This window comes from Falco cherrug, chromosome 10 (genome assembly GCF_023634085.1).
Source record: "Falco cherrug isolate bFalChe1 chromosome 10, bFalChe1.pri, whole genome shotgun sequence".
Classification (NCBI taxonomy): Eukaryota; Metazoa; Chordata; class Aves; order Falconiformes; family Falconidae; genus Falco; species Falco cherrug.
The window spans coordinates 27290125-27308473 of NC_073706.1; the positions used below are offsets into that span (position 1 = coordinate 27290125).

Below are 18349 nucleotides of genomic sequence, written 5' to 3' on the forward strand. Positions count from 1 at the left end.
ATGAAACACTGATCTTTATAATGGAAAAGATGATAGTTAATGAAGTCAAGTCAGGGTTAAAAGCTAGTTATTACTGACAAAGGGCCCATAATATCAGCTTTTCCCTTCTTTGACAGCATTTCCAACAGCAGCAGCAGGGAAGACCATATTTCTGAATGAGTGGACATGATTTCTTTTTTCGTTGCATGACCTGAAAACTGAAGTGAAGATGCCTGTCTGAGCAAGGGGTTGGGTCAAGTGACCTCTAGAAATTCCTTCCAACATAACATTTTTCTACAGCTCTGTGACAGCAATTCTTTCTGTCCTGCACACCTCCCCTGCTGACTTATGAAGTTACATAAAGTGACTGTGTAGGCTCTGGGCTTTGGTCTACACAGCAGCTAGCTCAGAGACAAACACTAGCCTGTTAGATGCTGTTTCAAGGTATTTTCACTCTTTTGTGTCATCCACCACCCTTCATTTTTTGGTGACTGAGAAAGGGAAAGAAGAAAAACTATTGCACAAAGCTAAGTGGGCAATATACACATATTCCACAACAGCTGTATTTCACTTCCCTGTAAAACCGAGAACATAGCTTTGAATTTGCTAGACAGGATAACTTTTTTTAGTCAGGAATGAAATATTAGGTTCAGGAGATCGGTCTATGAAACTGACAGTTCACTGCTCAGTCAAAAAAATGCAAATCAAATCTCAGAAACTATTTAATACAATCCTTTACTCACTATATTTTTTATAGAAGAGCTGGATTTCCTTTAAAAAAAAAAAAGACAGATGCTTTTTAACTTGAAACAGGGTTTGCTCATTTTCTACTACTTTTATGAAACCCCAGTGCTGCTGACACAGGAAAGGATGGCAAATCATTCTATCAATGAAACAAGTGGATAAGGTAACTTGAGGGAGCTTGTCTGTGCAAGGCACAGGCAGTAATGTCCTCATCACCTTAGGTGGATACTGCTCCATTCCCATAGTGACTATCACACCTGAGTTTATGCAAGCCTGAGTGTTGCATAAAACTTTGCCCTGTGCAACCAATGTTTTTTTCTGTGAACCTCTCTCTGGGTATCCTTTGGCAGACCCAGCAGGAAAGGCACAGAGGTCTGTTCCAGCTTGTCAATGACACATGCGAATCACTAGAAAACGTGAAATAGAACAAAGGTTTTCTGGTGCCTCATGTTGTACTTCATCACTTAAATATGTTTCATCTCCGAGGACCGAGTGCTAGAAACTATAACCACATTTCCACTTGAGAACTTTGGTGGTATAGCAACAAACATAGCAACCTGAACCTTGTATGCAGATGGATGCTTGTTTTTTCAGATGTGTTTCAGAATGAGAATTCAGCTGTTGCTTGCATAACTGTAGATCCCCAAAGGTATATTTTTATCTTTAGCTCCTGTTATGGGTGAGAAAATTGTTGTTATCGCTTCATATTCTATCTCTTTCCTTGGAACAGGACAATGTGGATCTTGGTGACCTGATGTTTTCACTCTGCTACCTTCCTACAGCTGGTAGACTAACTATTACAATAATAAAGGCAAGAAATTTAAAGGCAATGGATATCACAGGAGCATCAGGTAGGAATGAATTTAATGCTCTATGTGGATTTCTGTCCCATTTCCCTCCTGAGACACTGAATTCAGCACTGTCAAATGCCAGAATGATTTCCAAGAAGAGGGTTCTTGTACTGCTAGCTTTTGAGTTACTTGAGTACAGGAGTTTCTGAGAAATAAATATTTTAATTTGCTGAGTTGCAACCAACAATTTTAAATAATCTGCTCTTAAAAAGATTGCAAGACTGTTATTTCTAAAGCCAATGTGATTCAGAATAGTGTGTTGGCAGAACTGCATTCACACTGGGAATTTGTTTGTACAGCAGCCTATTTGTTACCGTTATGGTACAGAGGAAGACTGACCCTCAGTGAGAGTCTCTGAGAGCCACTGAGCCAATTCTGCTGTTGTTGGCGTATGGACAAAACAACGATCATCCCAGACTCCTTTCAGCAATCCTGCCAAAATTTGATGATAAAACCCAGAAATTAATTGAAATGAAGAGTCATTCATAGATGATTTTTAAATACTAGCAGGGAGCTGTAGAGCTCCAAGAAAGAAGCCACAAAGAAATAGCTTTTTTTTTTTTTTTACTACGTTCAGGAGTTTAAAAATAATTATAATTCTCTAGAGAAATATAAGCCGCTAATTGTTACACTTTGAATTACATCTAACCATACATCAGTAAATTCCACTGTGTAAAATATTGTCATATTCTGTCTGTCCTACAAACCTGTACAAGTAATTAGTCTGTTATAAATAGGCTGATACACAGGCTGTTGTATAAAACAGTCATGTATAACACGGTTCAGTGGATATTTTAATACCCTTTGAGAAGTCGGTACACAACAAGGAGCTTCTTGAGCCTAAATTGTTCATTATAAGCAGTCAACCAGTTAAAGCTTTCAAAGCTCCACTACCTCCCAGGCACTCCATGGTAATAAAGAAGCTCAGATTCCAGTCAGGTCCAGGTGACTGATTCTGCAAGCAGGTATGGGCATACAAGAAAGCTGCTCCCTTCACTTTCCATTTATGTTTGCTTAAAAACAACAAAAGAAAACCAACGTTGTTCTTATGATTCACACAGATCCCTACGTGAAGGTTTCTTTAATGTGTGAAGGAAGGCGACTAAAGAAAAGAAAAACTTCCACCAAGAGGAATACCCTTAATCCTGTTTACAATGAAGCCATAGTCTTTGACGTCCCTCCAGAAAACATTGACCAAATTAACTTGTCGATAGCTGTTATGGATTATGACCGGTGAGATACCTGTAGCTGTAAAATGACATCATCTATTGGCTTATAAAATCTTGCACAGTAGATTTGCATCTAGAAATAAAGTTACTATTTTTTCCCAATAAATGGGAAATTAATGTCTTGTTGAGTTTGGCAGAAGACTAAAACTTCTTGTATCGTCAGGCAGAATTTCCTTTCTAAATTTTAAAATACGGATTTGCATCCTTAACTGACATAACTAAGCCACATATATGTTTACCAGAACTGAAATAACTGTACATATAATCAGACAGTCCACACACTGATGTTTTGTTTGTGCACAATTATGCTAACCCCTTCAACACATGTCTCCATTTCTAAATTGTAGCTTAGAGTTCACTTGTATGTGCAACTAATTACAGAACACAGGCAAATAACTTATTACATTCTTCATGCAAACATAAGAAATAAATGCATACTGACACAAAGTATATGCTATAACAGGGAAAATAGTAAATTATCGTGATTAGCGGGAAATGAAAAAAGCAAACCTATGTATTTTATAGTTCATTATATTTTTCAGGCAAGAATTAATTCTGAAAATCCATGATTGACGTTTCTAATGAAATATGTAAATGGTATGGTTTTAAAGGTAAAATTTTAAGAAAAAAATATTATGGAACATTTTCACAGTGTAGGTCACAATGAGGTCATTGGAGTATGTCAAGTAGGCAACGATGCAGAAAGTCTAGGTCGTGACCACTGGAACGAAATGCTGTCATACCCTCGGAAACCCATTGCTCACTGGCATCCTCTTGCAGAGGTAAGGCTTTTATTTCTTGCCGACCTGTTACTAAAATTGTGAATATTTTTCCATATGGCATTAGAAGGTGGATAAAATTTTATGATCAAAACCAAGATCCACATGCATGCACTGAATCCTGGAAAAGGGCTCATTAATAATGATATTAAAAGTCAAATGTAACACACAAGTTAAGTCTGCTCCTTTCAATTTTAGGGAGACAGAAAGTAATTAATGCCTTTAATATATACATGAAAACACCAAACATTATACACTGGATTAAGGGTTTGGTTTTGTTTTTTAAATAAGATCTTGGGTAACTTTCACTGATAATTGATATAAAGAAATTGACCTTGTTTACAGAATAATCAAGACCTATTTTTTTATATATAACAACTTAATTTGATTTCTTCTCTTGTAACAATAAATCATCCACACCACTAGCACATCTCAAAGGATGCCTAACTGCACTGAAAAAAAAATGTTTAAGTGTCTCTGGAGATCTGAGGCACTGATAAGAAGCGACACAATCAGAAAAGCTTTTCAAGGTTCCTATGTTTTTTTTTTTTGTTTGTTTTGTTTTGTTTTTTGTCTTTAGGGCCCTATTCAGCAGAAATGTTATGCAGGTCTTCTGCGCTTGGATGGCTGCCGAAGAGGCTTCCTCACCCTTTTAACCTATTCAGCAGAAATTTGGCATTCCTGTTGAACTCTTTCTTAGCCATATCCTCAGGGGCTATTCCACAGAGTCCAGTGGGGTAAAGATGTCCTTTTAATCCCTCTGTCTAATCCTCTCCCCAGTACAGGGAATACTAATCCTGATTCACAAGACACAAAAATTCATCAAACACTTAACGAAATTACTTCCTAAGAGCTACCATGACTTACTTTTATTGTTGCTACCGCGGCTAAAGTCAGGCAGTAATCCCAGTCAAAAAAACCTACTATGTTTATGAGCAGCCACAATGTTACCCTCAATGTTGAAAGACAGAAAAGACTAAAGTATTAATATCAAGCCACAAACGATGCCATAAGCACCTAATATAGAGAGGCAGGCAGTTTACAGCCTCTCTAAGTATACTTTATGCATCAGAGTGCAGCCATGTTACTAGAATGCAGGTGAGGACTTTACCTACTAGTAAGCACTAACCCTAGGCTGTTCCATAAATAATTGTTGGGCAATAAGAAGATGCTACAAAATGGCAAAAATACCGTAGTCTTGCCCTGTGTCCATAAGCACTTATATTTACTGGTGCCTGGGGACCACAGCAGCACAGTTTCAGCAGGGAGATCTTCGAGGGCTCACAGGCTCTGTGGCAATGGGAATGTACCATGCCTCTTCAGAGCATGGGCGCTGCCAACGTGCAAGTATGCTGTGAAAGAAGATTGAGAAAAGTAGGGAATCTCTGCCTATATATTTGTGCTCTAAGTGACAAGCTAGCTAAAGTGAAATGCCTACACTTGAAATGCCTACCTGGGCTTTCGGGAGCTGGGTTTAGAAAACACATCACCAAGTGAGGAATAGTGTAATGGTTACTATTTCCCAGAATATGAGAAGTGTCTCTTAGTAGAAGTTGTCTACATCCTTATATCCAACCTGCCTTCCCTCTGATAAACTTTATTGCAGCCAGAGCCCACAATTAGGTTTTGACACCTCTTCCCTTTTCACAGGCATCCTGTTCTTTTCATACATGCCTGGCTAACTTCTTTAGATTTCATTACTGTGGATTGCTTTTTATGTCACTGAGCTAAACAGAGGCATATTTTTTTCCTTCCCAGGAATCAAGTGGGGGAGGGTGTCCAGCGCATCCAGGCTGTGCAGAGAAATATATACACAGCATATCATTTTGGTTCCTGAATCAGGATTAGACTCAGCGAGAGCTTCTGGAACCTCTGTGGCCACAGCCATAGGACCCTGAATATTTGCTGAATAGGACCCTCAGTCTTCTACTGTGTGAAGAGCTATTGGTTATAAGTAGCATAATGTTATTCACTTGTAGCATTAATTCTCCAGCTGACACTACTACTACTGATAGGTTATTTGTATGGTCGTAAGCGTTACCCAAATTCAAGTCATAATTCCTGTTCATTAGAATAACCCAGGTTTTACAAGCAACATGATAGCAATGAAAACCAACAAATATGGGAAGCAGCAACAAATACAGTTCTTGTCTTTGCAAAAAAAGGTGGAGTATTGTGAATGGATAGTTTTCTAAATCCTTTTTTTTTTCAAGAATGATTGTCATCAGACATTTATTTTTTGATGACAAGTTGTGTCCTCAGTCTCAGTTGGTGCCTCCTTTCACCTTACATGAAAACAAATTAATATGGTTCTTTGCAGAAATCCTTGAGATCTGAAAAACTGAAAAAAAAAGTTCTGTTGGGTGAGAACAAGATACATATGGTACTTGTAATGACAGTGTGTTCTTTTAGAAAGAAGATAACCATCTGTATAACATGGAGGCTGTTAGTCCTCAACCTTTGTAGATGATTTTCCAGTCAATGTTTCTTAGTTGTGTCCATGATGCTGCAAAAAGTTGGAAGCATATCACAGGTGGCTATGCTTTATCATACAAACAAGCACACACATATGTGTGCATGTGCACACACACACACAGTGTAATCTTAAAAATGCTGTTCGAAATATATAGTGCCTGTGAAGACTTACTTTATTATTTGTAGTAGAATTAACAGGGCTATTTTGGTATATTTTAAATGCAGACAAATTCTGACCATTAAAAAAAAAAAATCAAAACACTGAACTCCTTCACATGATGAAATCTATGCCCCTGAACAAGAGGCCCTGGGATGAATTTTTGCCACTTATTTAGCCACGCTAAATAAAAGAGATCTCTCTTCCTTCAAAATTTCTAGAGAGAATTTTATTCAAAATTTTACATGGGAATTTTTATTTTGAAAATGCGAATCCGAAGTATGGGTACTTTATGCAATGTAGTTGCCTGCTATGTACTTACAGATAGGGAGCCCTGGTCTTTATATGTAGTTCAGATAAGTGTATGTGCACCCATATTGCTTCATGTCTTGTATGTGATGAATGTTTACCAAGCATTTTGGATTTGCAATTTTGCCAACACACATATGCATGCACAAATTGAAGATAATATATGATATTTTGATCCAAAATTTGAAAAATTAGTGTTATAACCTATCAGTGAGGATCTTCCAGAAAATCAGAATTGCTATTGGGTTAAGCACAGATTGGCACTTGCAGAAAATCGTGGATGTGTTGTAAATGTGTGCTGCAGCTATAAAGCAGAAATCCTGTAAGTACAGTGGTTTTCAAAAATCTCATGCCATGCTATGGAGAATACAGTTACCACATACAAGGATACCCCCTGTCAAACTGAACAGCTCTACAAAACCTGCCCAATCAAAAATTCAGACACATAATTGGGCATTTCCAAAAGAACAAAAAATACAGATATAAAGTTGCCCTGGCAAAACTATCCCACTACACTTTCATCTGGAACTTTGTATCAGCGGGCCAGTGATACAGTACAATGTTTGTATCTGTTCATGCACGATCCTCGCTTCAGGCAAAATCCTGCACTTTTTACCCAGGCTTGTCCCCCAGGTGTCAACATGGGGAGATGGGCATGAGCAAAACAGAAGACCTCTTCCTTTGGAGCTCTTCAATTTCCTGGGCAAATCGTTACGCATGCATCCAAGCCTGGAATGCAGAGCAGGCAGCTGCACTTTCCCACTGCCATGTTAGCAACATTAACTTCTGTAAAAAGTAAACTACGTATGCAGTGGGGTCATTCTGTGTCCATGGAAGAGTGCAGAAGCCTTTCTAAGATTTGTCTCTAGCAAGCCAAAGGGGCATCAACTGAAAAGTAGTATCAGTGTAATTGCCAGATTTTATTTATTTTATTACCATACTCAGTTTATTTAATGCTCAAGGGTCTGGCATCAAGGAATTATTTTGAACACAGATCTATTAAAAAAAAATATCTGAAATCTTTGTTCGGTAAGCATTGAGATTGGAATCCAGCACACCTCAAAGGTTTAGGGATGAGGAAGAAAACCTAATTTTTTATTAAATTCTCCTTATTCTTGCTGACTCATAACTTGCAAATTGTTACTCAGGCTGTGGCATTACTATGTGCTTTTTACAAATATCTGCCTTATCATAACAGTGCATATACAGAATGATAGCTATTCTCTATATTTGAATACTTCACCCTTCACCTTTATACTCCACTTAACCAGTGCTGTTCTCTAGATCTGAAACATTCTCATGTTATGGTTCTTGTGGGCCAGTAGAAGACTGCTGTTGTCTTTGGACTGTAGTACAATAATACAACAGTACATTGGAAGGAACAGAGGATATACTGCTACAAAATCACCTGGAAACCCAGAGAAACCTATGATCCCAACACTGTTAAGTCTTTTTTTTCTGAACTATGATTCTCAGAGGTAAATTAGTAGAAGGCTCACAAGAATAATTTCAAAGCTGCAACCCTCATTTGTTTTCCTATTTTCTGTGAATGCATAATTAGGCTGTATGACAAGTATCATAATTCTAAAATAGAAAAGGAAACCCCTTAGAAACACATCTCAGCAAGACTTTAATCCCACTTCACTCATTAACAACGTGCTATTAAACTGTTACTTTTAGTTTTCCATAACAAGCCACCACCATTTCAGACACTGCTTTATGAAACAGCAGTGAGTGTCAATGGGAAAGGCTTCCAAGCTACTGACACTGAGGCAGAGTATAATGGGCAGTTGTGTGGTGATATTTCCATGCCAAAATACTTACAGCACAACCCTCCTGCAATTGGAAGCTCAAATATTTATTTGTTTCCACTGAAATCACAAGACATTAAAAGTATTTCTGTTCTCTTTTGTTTCATTTTTCCCTGTAAATAATCCTGGCAGCGGACAAACACACATGCATCTCAATCTGGGGAAGCAGGGAGTACCAGAACAGAAAGCAAGCATGTAGTATAAAACAGACAGTGCTCACACTATTCCTACTAGTCAATGCACACTTCAGCTTTCTGTGCCAGCAGATCCATAAAACACCAAAGCAGTACATATGAGAAACTTGTTACAGAGAGGTCCAATTTAACTACCAGTGGGGGGACCACTGGTTCAATCCAAAGTGAGATAACAGCAAAGAGCAATGCTAAAGAATGAAAAATAAGAGGTTATCTTAGTCCACCATTTTTGGCTTGAGGGGATAGTTGTTGGGGGGGAGTTGGTTACTTTTTTTCTTGGTTTGTTGGGTTTTTTTAGTTCAGTTGGGTTTCATTCGTGTGTTTTTAAACAGCAAACATGATATGGCGCTATATTAACATGAGCACCCAAAGTCAGATGTACAAGAGACATATTTACATATTCATCACTTGGCAACATTTGAGCACTGAGAGGACCTATTTGCCATTTAAAAAAAAGGCTGCAAACTCTCTTTTAGTTTAAAAGTAACAAATACTAAATGGGAAGGGAGAAATACTACTGGAAATTCAGTTGAAAAATCTGTTTTACCCAGTTAGAAATCTATCTGAAATTACTGTTAATGCATTTTGTCTGAACAGAAAGAAGTGAACAAAACATAGACCAGGTGATTCAATCTGAAGTGTCATCAATTAAATGCTTTATTCCCTTTATAACAGTGCATTGTCAAATGATTACATCTCTGTATCAAGTGAGAAAACAATGGCTTTCTTACCTAGAAGGAAAAAATCATGTAGAGAAAGTAATCCACAATACTGTAGAATTTAATAGAAGCCCCCTGTGCTGGGAAAAATGGCAGGACAGGCTTCGTAACAGCGTCACCTTGAATCTTGCTGTCACTAGTGCAAGGCCTTGCTTGCAACCGTAATTCTGTTCTGAAGTGACAGCCTTACAATATGTGAACCAAGCTGTGCAAGGTGTGAATTACCTTGTAAGGACACTGCACATTCATGGCTGAGTAGTTTCAAGACCTGTGTTTACAGTTCATTTCTAATACAGTGGGTTGGGCAAAGAACTACAGCTGGAAGTTCTCCAGGGTCCTGCAGTTCTCTGAAAGGACCTCCATCTCCTTGAAGGTCCATCAAGTGCACTAATCCTGATGGCAGTGATGGACACTATTCAGGAATGGTATCACCAGGACATACCTCAACTGCTGATGAACACAGCACATGGCACAGAGGGGAAGATGACATGAGGAATTGTAAGCATCTGGGCAGTTGGTTTGTTTGTTTGTTTTGTCTGGGTTTTTTAGTTCCTCCTTCTTTTGCTCAAAAGTAGACATTGTAAAACTGGAATGTTTTACTCAGTTGCATGCTGGCCAGCTGTCATTTGTAATACCCATTGCAAAAGGTGTGTGAAGAGAGGTGTGTTGTTTTGGTATACTTTTGTTTTTAATAACACATGAACATTGTACTGTAATTTATTATTTCCTGTTCAATAAATAGTCCTGGTATCTCTATGTTTCATGTCTAATTTTGGAGAGTAGAGCCATACCTGTATCAAGGCTCTCTCAATTAGGTGGGCATTTTGTTTGTTTAGTAGAAATAATGCATGATTCCTTTTGCAGTGATGGTTTGAGGGACAAAAATTTCTTAATTTTATAATATGTATTACAATCTTCTAAACACAAGTAAAAATGTACTGTGATTTATTTATATAAATCTAGTCTGAACAAATAAGTTTTGACCTTAATAAAAACTCTGTAAGAAATTGTGCACTTGTATTTATTACTGTTTTGTATTTAATAAAGTTCAGTTCATTATTCAGAAAGCCAGCAAACACTATGGAAATGTTTTAACTCAGTTTTTCTCCATAGATGCTGTGTTTTGATAAAATAAATGAGACCAGAGAGACAAAGTTGGTAACACAACAGTTACTTTACAGCACTCAAACACAATTTGGGGGTTTGGATACTGAAACCTCCTTTTGTTTCATCCCATGGCCACAATCAACATTACAAAAAGATTTTTAGACATATCAAAGATTAATATCATATATACTTAAGAAGAAAATCAAGAAGCTGCAGAAGTGCTTCTACCAAACGGGAGTGTGTTTAATTACCAAAATTAGTATTTAGAATAGCAGGCTAGCTATTAGCAATTCACCTGTCAACACCTGACATGCAACTCAGGGAAATTCCCAGGGATGCCCTGGCAGAGCCCAGAAGCAAATGGAGAAGAGAGAAGGTATGACCACACAAACTGCACCTAAAAAGGTGATACTCTTGTCCTTTTCCTTGTCTTTTTTTCACACCAGCTGAAATTACATATGCATCAGCATGCGTTCTTCTACAGGTGCATGACATCTAATTACGCAAGAGTTTCTCAGTCTCTTTAGGGATAAGCTCAGTCTTTCCTCATTTGGAAGATCTAGCCTACTTGCACATACCGCATTAATAAAGGGCTGCTGACATAAAACATGGCACAAAATAATGCTTTCATGCAACTAAGAAAGAATTTAATATAGCTCTGTTCTCTTATTGGAACTACAGACATCACAGACACATGGAAAAGAAATGAGAACTGGCCTGTAGTTTTGAAGATGGTATTATCCTCAGTAATGCTGACACCTGTAGGCCCTACATAGAGTCCTGTTTTTCTGCATTACACACAGGTACCTGTAAATGGTGCCCCAAACAGCTGGTGTGCTAGGATAACAAGAAATTAAAGATTAACAAAGGACACATGTATGGGCATTTTGTCCCTGGCAATGAACGTAGTGCTAATTAACACTCTCTGTCCCATAAGCCACCATAAACTATACTACAGCTAAGGAGATGCATGAACTTCAAAACTGTTTTCATGTCTCAAAAATACTGTTTTGCATGTTTGTATTTCTTTGTTAAAAAGCAAGGAAAAGCCTTTTCCTCTGTCAAAACAGGCCCACATGTCTCTCCTTTCAAGACACTTTTCCAGCAGAAACACCCTTTGAGTCTTTATATGTAGCCTACAGGCTTGAAACAAAACTCCATCAAGACCAGGACAGCTGAAGGACTGATTGCAATGGCCTGTTAATGAACTGAAGGTGAGAAGCCAAAGGTTGAGAAACCTCACAGAAAAAGCCCAATCAATAGCAAATAAGACTTCCCACATAATGTTAAACCTGAGAAACCTAGTGGTTCTGCACAGCTAATACCTAATGAGATATTATCCAGTGAGGCTCCCTGAGGAGCTGAAGACGGGCTGTCACAGTAAGAAATCAGTAACTCAGAACGGAGCAGAGATGCAGAACAGGGCTGAACCCCAGCATCTAAAGGCACACTCAGGTTGGCAAACTTTGTGACTCCAAAAGTAACCTTTCCAGGAAATCACATCATTTTGTACCACCAACTAATCCCATTCACATCTGACAATACTGTCACTGAAATTTGTCATGGCCAGCCCTAACAGAGGTTTATAATATAAGCAACATGCAAATTTTATAAGGCTTGTGGTGTAAATTCTACACAAAATTTTTAAAAAAACTCCTCTCTGCCTTGAAACAGAAATCAGTAGATTGAACAGGGTTGAATTCTTCCCCTGAATGGATTGTGCAAATAGGAAGTTCCAACACTCAGAACTGAGACCTGAAATTGTTCCTTAATAGTGACAAGAACAAAGCCTATTTCAAGCCACTGTTTTTATTGAGCTGATCAGTATTCTAATATCGTCATTTAAACAGCATCAAAGAATTTGCTGACTATACTTCGGTGATTATCATATCCAAATTAATTAATCACACGCTTCAGTTGGTCCTCCACACCATCCAAAAGGTCATGGCCTTAAACCACTTAATAACGTTCAAATGACATTCAGTGACTCTATGTTCCAATACAAGCACAAGTAGGAAAATCAGTAAATGCTTGATAACGTAAGATGTGCCTAAACAGTTTGGTTCAAAGAGCCTAACCAAAGCAGCTTTAATATTACAGAACCATTTAGCAGGGTGAGAAGTGTCAATAAGCCAGCTAGTGTTAGATCCCTACCCAAAGGAAAAGCTGTCAATAAAAATATCTTTGTTAGGGACACCATTCTTAATAATAACAACAAAAATCTATACTGAACTTTTATAAAGTTTTGTAATTTTCAGCTTAGCAGGCAGAATTCTGTTTCTGGAATGTTACTACAACCATATTATTTATATCCTGGTAAATGACACAAAAACATCCTTAAAACAATGGATTAATAGAGTTCAGCTACATTAAGGCTCCAAAAAAATTAAATATAATTTTGAAAAACATATTTTAAAAATGCGACAGTTTTGGACCTTTTGAATGACTTCGGACTTTTCTTAAAAAAATAAAAGCTGAGAGTTCATTACATAAAATAAAAAAAATAAATCACCAAATAACATTTGATAAATAATTGCATAGCTTTAAAAACAATTTCAAACTCATCAATCAGTTCTGGTATCTCAGTGAAAATCAATTTCAATATTTACTGTTCTAGTAAAAATACCTATTCTGTCTTCCAGAAAACAATCTTTTCACCATACTACTAGGATTTCCTTACTTCAAGGAAGCTTTTACATCTAATGGAATCTCTTACATCTAATGAAATCTTTTAAATCTAATGGAAAAGGAATTTGGCAGCTATAGGAACTGCAAACATCTGTAAGCCTTATGGCTGCACCAATTATAAACACAGGTACATTTCTGGCCAATAAATAAAATAAATTTAGGCCATCATAAATGGTAAAAGAATCCCTGAAGTGGTACTCTGCGTCAAAGGCAGCAGAAACCTACTGTATACCTGGGATGATGATTATAGTCTGTTCAGTACCACACAATTTCAGCAACAGCCATTGGGAACAAACATTTTACTACTATGGGTGGTTTTCTTGCTATTGGTAGGAGGAGATAATTTCTTCAGTCATATTTTCCCAAACTAATTAATTTCTTGTATCTTTATCCAGTTGTTTGTAAATGTCCCAAGACTTCTTCCCTTTTTCTACTACTTGACCTATTTGAAAAGTTAAAAGTGAATTGAAACAGAAGGAGGAATTCTCAGTATGACACTGGAGCTGAAACGCTTTGAGAGAAAGGACAGGAAGCTATTTCCTCCTATTCTTATTTTAAATCCACTTAAAATTGAAATTAATTGTTCCACACACTGCCAAATAATAGGTTGAGCTCACTCAAAAAAGAAATGCCTTCCTTTTGTCAGGAGCATCTTTAGGTTTGGGAGTGAAGCTCTGCGGAATCATTTTTTCATTTCCTCCAGTCTGTCTGAGAACTGGAGTGCCATTCTCTCCTATCCCTTTTCTGCTATTGCCCTGCTATGGCAGAACAGCACATTTCAGCTAAACCTTCAAAAGTTCTGAAGCTTTTCAGACAAGATCTAAGATGCTTTGCCTGGGAAACTCCATTGCAAGCAGAAGTAACATCTAAGTTACATCTAGATATACACCTAATAGATTTTCATCTTAATTGTCTACTGGTTTTACTTTTCCTTTTCCCTCCTGGTATCTGCTTTTGTTTCTCCTCCTTTCCTCAAAATCTTTCTTTCATCATCCTTCCCTCAGTGATTTTTACTAGAAAGATGGCTTCAATAATTTCCTTTCTTTATATATAAGAAAACTTTCCTGAGCACATTGATTTCTCGTGCAGGTTTCCCAGTGAGACCAGGTTCAACAGACAAGGCTGGTAATGAGCTGTTTCAACCTTTACTCACGTTTCATCTGCTATTACTTGACAGCAATAGCATTTTCATTAGAAAGGTGTGTATTTTGTCTTCAGGTAACAGACCAAGAGTGTAGGGACGTAAGGGCTGCTACAGAATGTCAGAACATGGTAGAATAAATTGCCAGATTGCAATTTAATGAGTTAATAGTAATAGCCAGGCCTGAAACACTTTGGTGAATGCTGCAAAATCCAAGGCGACAGCAAATCACAAAATCAATACCTACTCATGTCTGTTCCTAAAGACATCAAACATTTGTCAATACATGTGAAGTTTGGAAAAGTACATTAATAAAATGTTTCAAGTCATAATATAGCCTGAAATGTCAGAGCATTCTGACACTTGTCCAAAGTAATTCAGGAACACACAGAGCAAATGGACAGGTGAGAGAGCAGTGTTTAGAAAAGGTATTACCATAGGATTCAGGTGAACAGACATAATAACTTACACTAGCCAACTACCCAAATACCAACATTAATTGAGAATACATTCTGGAAGTTTTATTTAAACCAAAGACACAGCGAACTTCTAATGTTACTGTCCTTAAGAGAAAGGACCTCTAAAGAAAAAAAGATTTGGATTTACTGCTTTATATTAATTGTCTTTCTCTTTTGCCACATCCTGCACCTTCTATGAACTGTTTCAAAAAGGGTAATAACATGAGACAAAATAAAAAATCTGAAATCTCCAAATCATTATTTGGGATGCTTGAGTAAAAAGCACATTTCAGGGGGTAAGACAAGTCAGCAGCTCTTCAATGTATGAGGAATGCAAAACACCATGAATTTAGTACGAATGACTGCTAGCTACTCACAGAATTAAAAGAATTTACTTTTCCTGTTCTGCTGTCAGGATTCCATCACACATCCTTTTAGGTATATCCTTCTGAATAACTTCTTGAAAACATGCGTGGAAACAGCAGATGTACAATATGCATGCTCATATGCCATACAAAGAGAATACCCCATATGTACATCAGAGAAATGTTCAGGGACACAGTAAGCCAGGGAAATCCCAAGTCAGGAAGGTGGAGTCTGTTTTGTTCTGGACAAAACTACAACTCCTGTAAAAGATGAGAAACATCAAACCAGCTTACAGCCACTACCACTGCCCTTCTTTCCTAAATAGGTTTTCTGTAGGAATATAAACATAGTATCAGACCTTTTCTCACATCTCCTGTCACTCAGTCCTTTTTTTTACAGATAGAAACATACTACTATAAAGAAAGATGCATCTTAGTAGTTTCCTTCTACAACATTCAGAGAAGCAGATGACAATCAAGCAAGACACAGAGTAGAAGAAAATCTTCCTATCTCCTTAGTGGCTGGCATGTTGGATTATCTTCCCCTCAACTCTTTCCCATGTAGAGTAAGCCATTTGAAGGAAAGAAATTTAAAGCCAATCCCACACGAGCTGACTCTATGATCAGCCTCCACAGCACAAAAGCAATCTGCCTTTTAGGTTCATCACAAATCTTTATAGCACATTCTGAGAGAATTCTACTACATGGCTCTTCAGAACACAGATTTCACTTCACTTGTCCTGTACTCTAAGCAATAGGTATAAAATGAGCTGCTGTAAAAGGAAGGAAGAAAGTAGCTTGGTATATAATCTCCATTTTATATATGGAGTGCAGGAGCATAGAGAAAGTAATATTAACAAATTCATTCTGGTGCCAGTTCAAAAACTGAGGGTGTGGGTTCACAATAATAAGCGTCCTGGAGCAGGTTATTTCCTCAAAATAGAGTTCTGCAAAAGCCCAACTGCTATGTTAAGAGGTCAGTATCCTCCCTCTGTGGAAAGCACTCTGGACATGGACATAATACAAGGCATGATGAATCATGAGGTCTGCAACATAAATTACTTGCTTAGCATTGTCAAGGAACTTTTTGGGAAAAGCAGGCACAGAGCACCCAAGTTACCGCCTTCAGCCAGGAGACCTTCCTTTCTCTTTGGAGAATTCTCATCCTGAATATACCATAGCCTTCCTGTTGCCTCAACAGATTAGGCAGCAGTCTAATAGACAACTGACCACCACACATCCTTCGTTATTGCAGAGAATGCAGTCTGCTTTGAATATGGCAGAAGCATGGGGTGCAGAGGTAGAGTATGACATGATCTTGCTCCTGAACAGCAGTATGTCTTTTATCCAGACTCCTGACACACTATTACAGGAATGCCTCTCAAATGTTAGCAAGCCTTAATTTTTAGCAGCAAAGAATTCACTCTGATTCTTCGAAGCCCCCAAATACCAACACACAGTGATCTTTATGCAACACAGTCTGCAAATGAAACCCGAGCTTTTTGACCCAGAAGATTCAACACGAAGCCTTAAAAAACTAACTCTACCAAAACCACTGTCGTGCTCCACGGCAGTGAACCCAGATAGAGATTATTATAACAATTTATAGCAATTCATGTATCTATGCATAATGCCACATTACCTTACATGACTTCAAATAATCGTTCTGCCTTAAGTGCTCCAACAGTTTTTTTGTGCTTTTTGAAACTTTGAATTTCAAAATGAGCACTATGGGTGTACTGCAGACTGCCTGAAATAGCATCTGGTTTGTAATTACTGTCTGAGACCTAAATTACAAAAACCTGTTGCTCCATGAAAAGATATTATTGAAAAGATCACCCCTTTCCTGCAAGTGTTCAAAGCCAGGTTGGATCAGGCTTTGAGTAGTTTGGTCTGGTGGAAGGAGTGCCTGCCCATGGGGCTTTGAGCAGTTTGGTCTGGTGGAATGTGTCCCTGCCCATGGCATGGGGGGTTGGAACTAGGTGATCTTTAAGGTCCCTTCCAACTCAAACCATTCCACGATTCTATGATCTTGTACACATTGTGTCTGCAGGTTCAACCATCAATTAAACCATTACCATTTAATACTGCTCATAAATAGCATTTCACAGATTCCCAAATTCCTGAACCTACAAAAATTTGTTTCCAAGTGAAAAATTACCACATCTATTGAATGACAAGAGAAGCCTACTTCTATGGATATCAGGACTGCAAACAGAGCCTTTTATCTCTTTTCTCAGTGAAAGGACATGCAATTGTCAAGTTGCTAATTGAGGGGTAAAATCAAGTATTGTTTATCCACTGCAGGTAGGTGGGATAAAAGCCAATTCGACTCAGATTTATGTGCAATGCTGAGTTTTGTAGGGTACCACACAAATCCCCGCTGCATTTTCCATCAAAACTTCAACCCATCAGCATAGCTTTTTCACTCCAGATTTTTGCAGACTTCCCAGTTTCTACCTTCAGTAATGACCATCTTTTTTTTCTGCAGCTAGCCACACACACGACACATAAAACTTTTGAGCCCAATTCTTCATTCTGATATGCTTACCAAAGAACAGGACAGTAGAATGGCAGCAGAAACACACATCATCTTTGTGCTGTCCAGGGCAGTGTGTAGAACAAACTCAAAGAACTGGTATATATTTGAGAAGCCTGAAAAATATGCTTGGTCTCTTGATCTTCTTCCACCTGCTGACACAATTTCTATGCCAATTGTGGCAGCTTAAAACCAGCATAATGCCAGGGATGCTCTGCAGGGAGTCAGTGGAGAACTCAATGCTCCCTTTTAGGGAACTTGTGGAAAGAACCACCACAGCAGAGTAGATGGAGGAGGCATTCATTCTTCTCTGATGGGACTTTAAAGCTTTCACACCACTCTCAGTACCTTGAAGCTGCTGGGAAAGCTGTGAAAGACTTTTTTTTTTTTTTTTTTTTTCATTTTTTCCCACTTATGCTGCAATGTCTTAAATACAGATCAACTCTGACGCAGACTTCTTTTTTCTTCAATATAAAGAATGCTTCATCCCTTTGCTGATGGTCAAAGGAAGGTACCTAGAAAGGGAACTATTATCCCACTTATTTTAGTGTCTTCCTACTGACTCCAATTTTGCTGCAACCAGATTGTGGCAAGAAACCTGTCAAAAAAAAATCAACTATGCAGACATTTTATTAATTCACTTAAGATAAACTTAACTACTTTGTTTACTTTTCAACAGCATGAAAAAGAGAGTCTGGGAAGTCAGCCAGCCAGATGGTCCAGGTTTTCAGCTACCTAACCCATGTTGTACAGCTTACAGAGAAGAATAATTATAAAGGATAGCAGTGTTGGAGTTACTAAATT

At 38.0% G+C, this 18349-nt stretch overlaps 1 protein-coding gene across 3 annotated transcripts in view; it reads left to right on the top strand.

Moving 5' to 3' along the window:
- The window catches only part of SYT9 (synaptotagmin 9), a 72200-nt gene extending 61945 nt beyond the window's left edge, over positions 1-10255 (top strand). The window contains exons 4-8 of one of the 3 annotated variants that reach the window (XM_055722899.1): positions 1454-1574; positions 2636-2807; positions 3456-3585; positions 4163-4319; positions 5341-10255. In XM_055722899.1, coding sequence (XP_055578874.1) covers positions 1454-1574; positions 2636-2807; positions 3456-3585; positions 4163-4270 — 531 coding nt within the window. In that variant the 3' untranslated portion in view covers positions 4271-4319; positions 5341-10255. Of the gene's footprint in view, positions 1-1453; positions 1575-2635; positions 2808-3455; positions 3586-4162; positions 4320-5340 lie in introns of those variants that run through there. The other 2 variants (XM_055722900.1, XM_055722901.1) reach the window with 2 other exon arrangements.
- The last annotated feature ends 8094 nt before the right edge of the window (positions 10256-18349 follow it).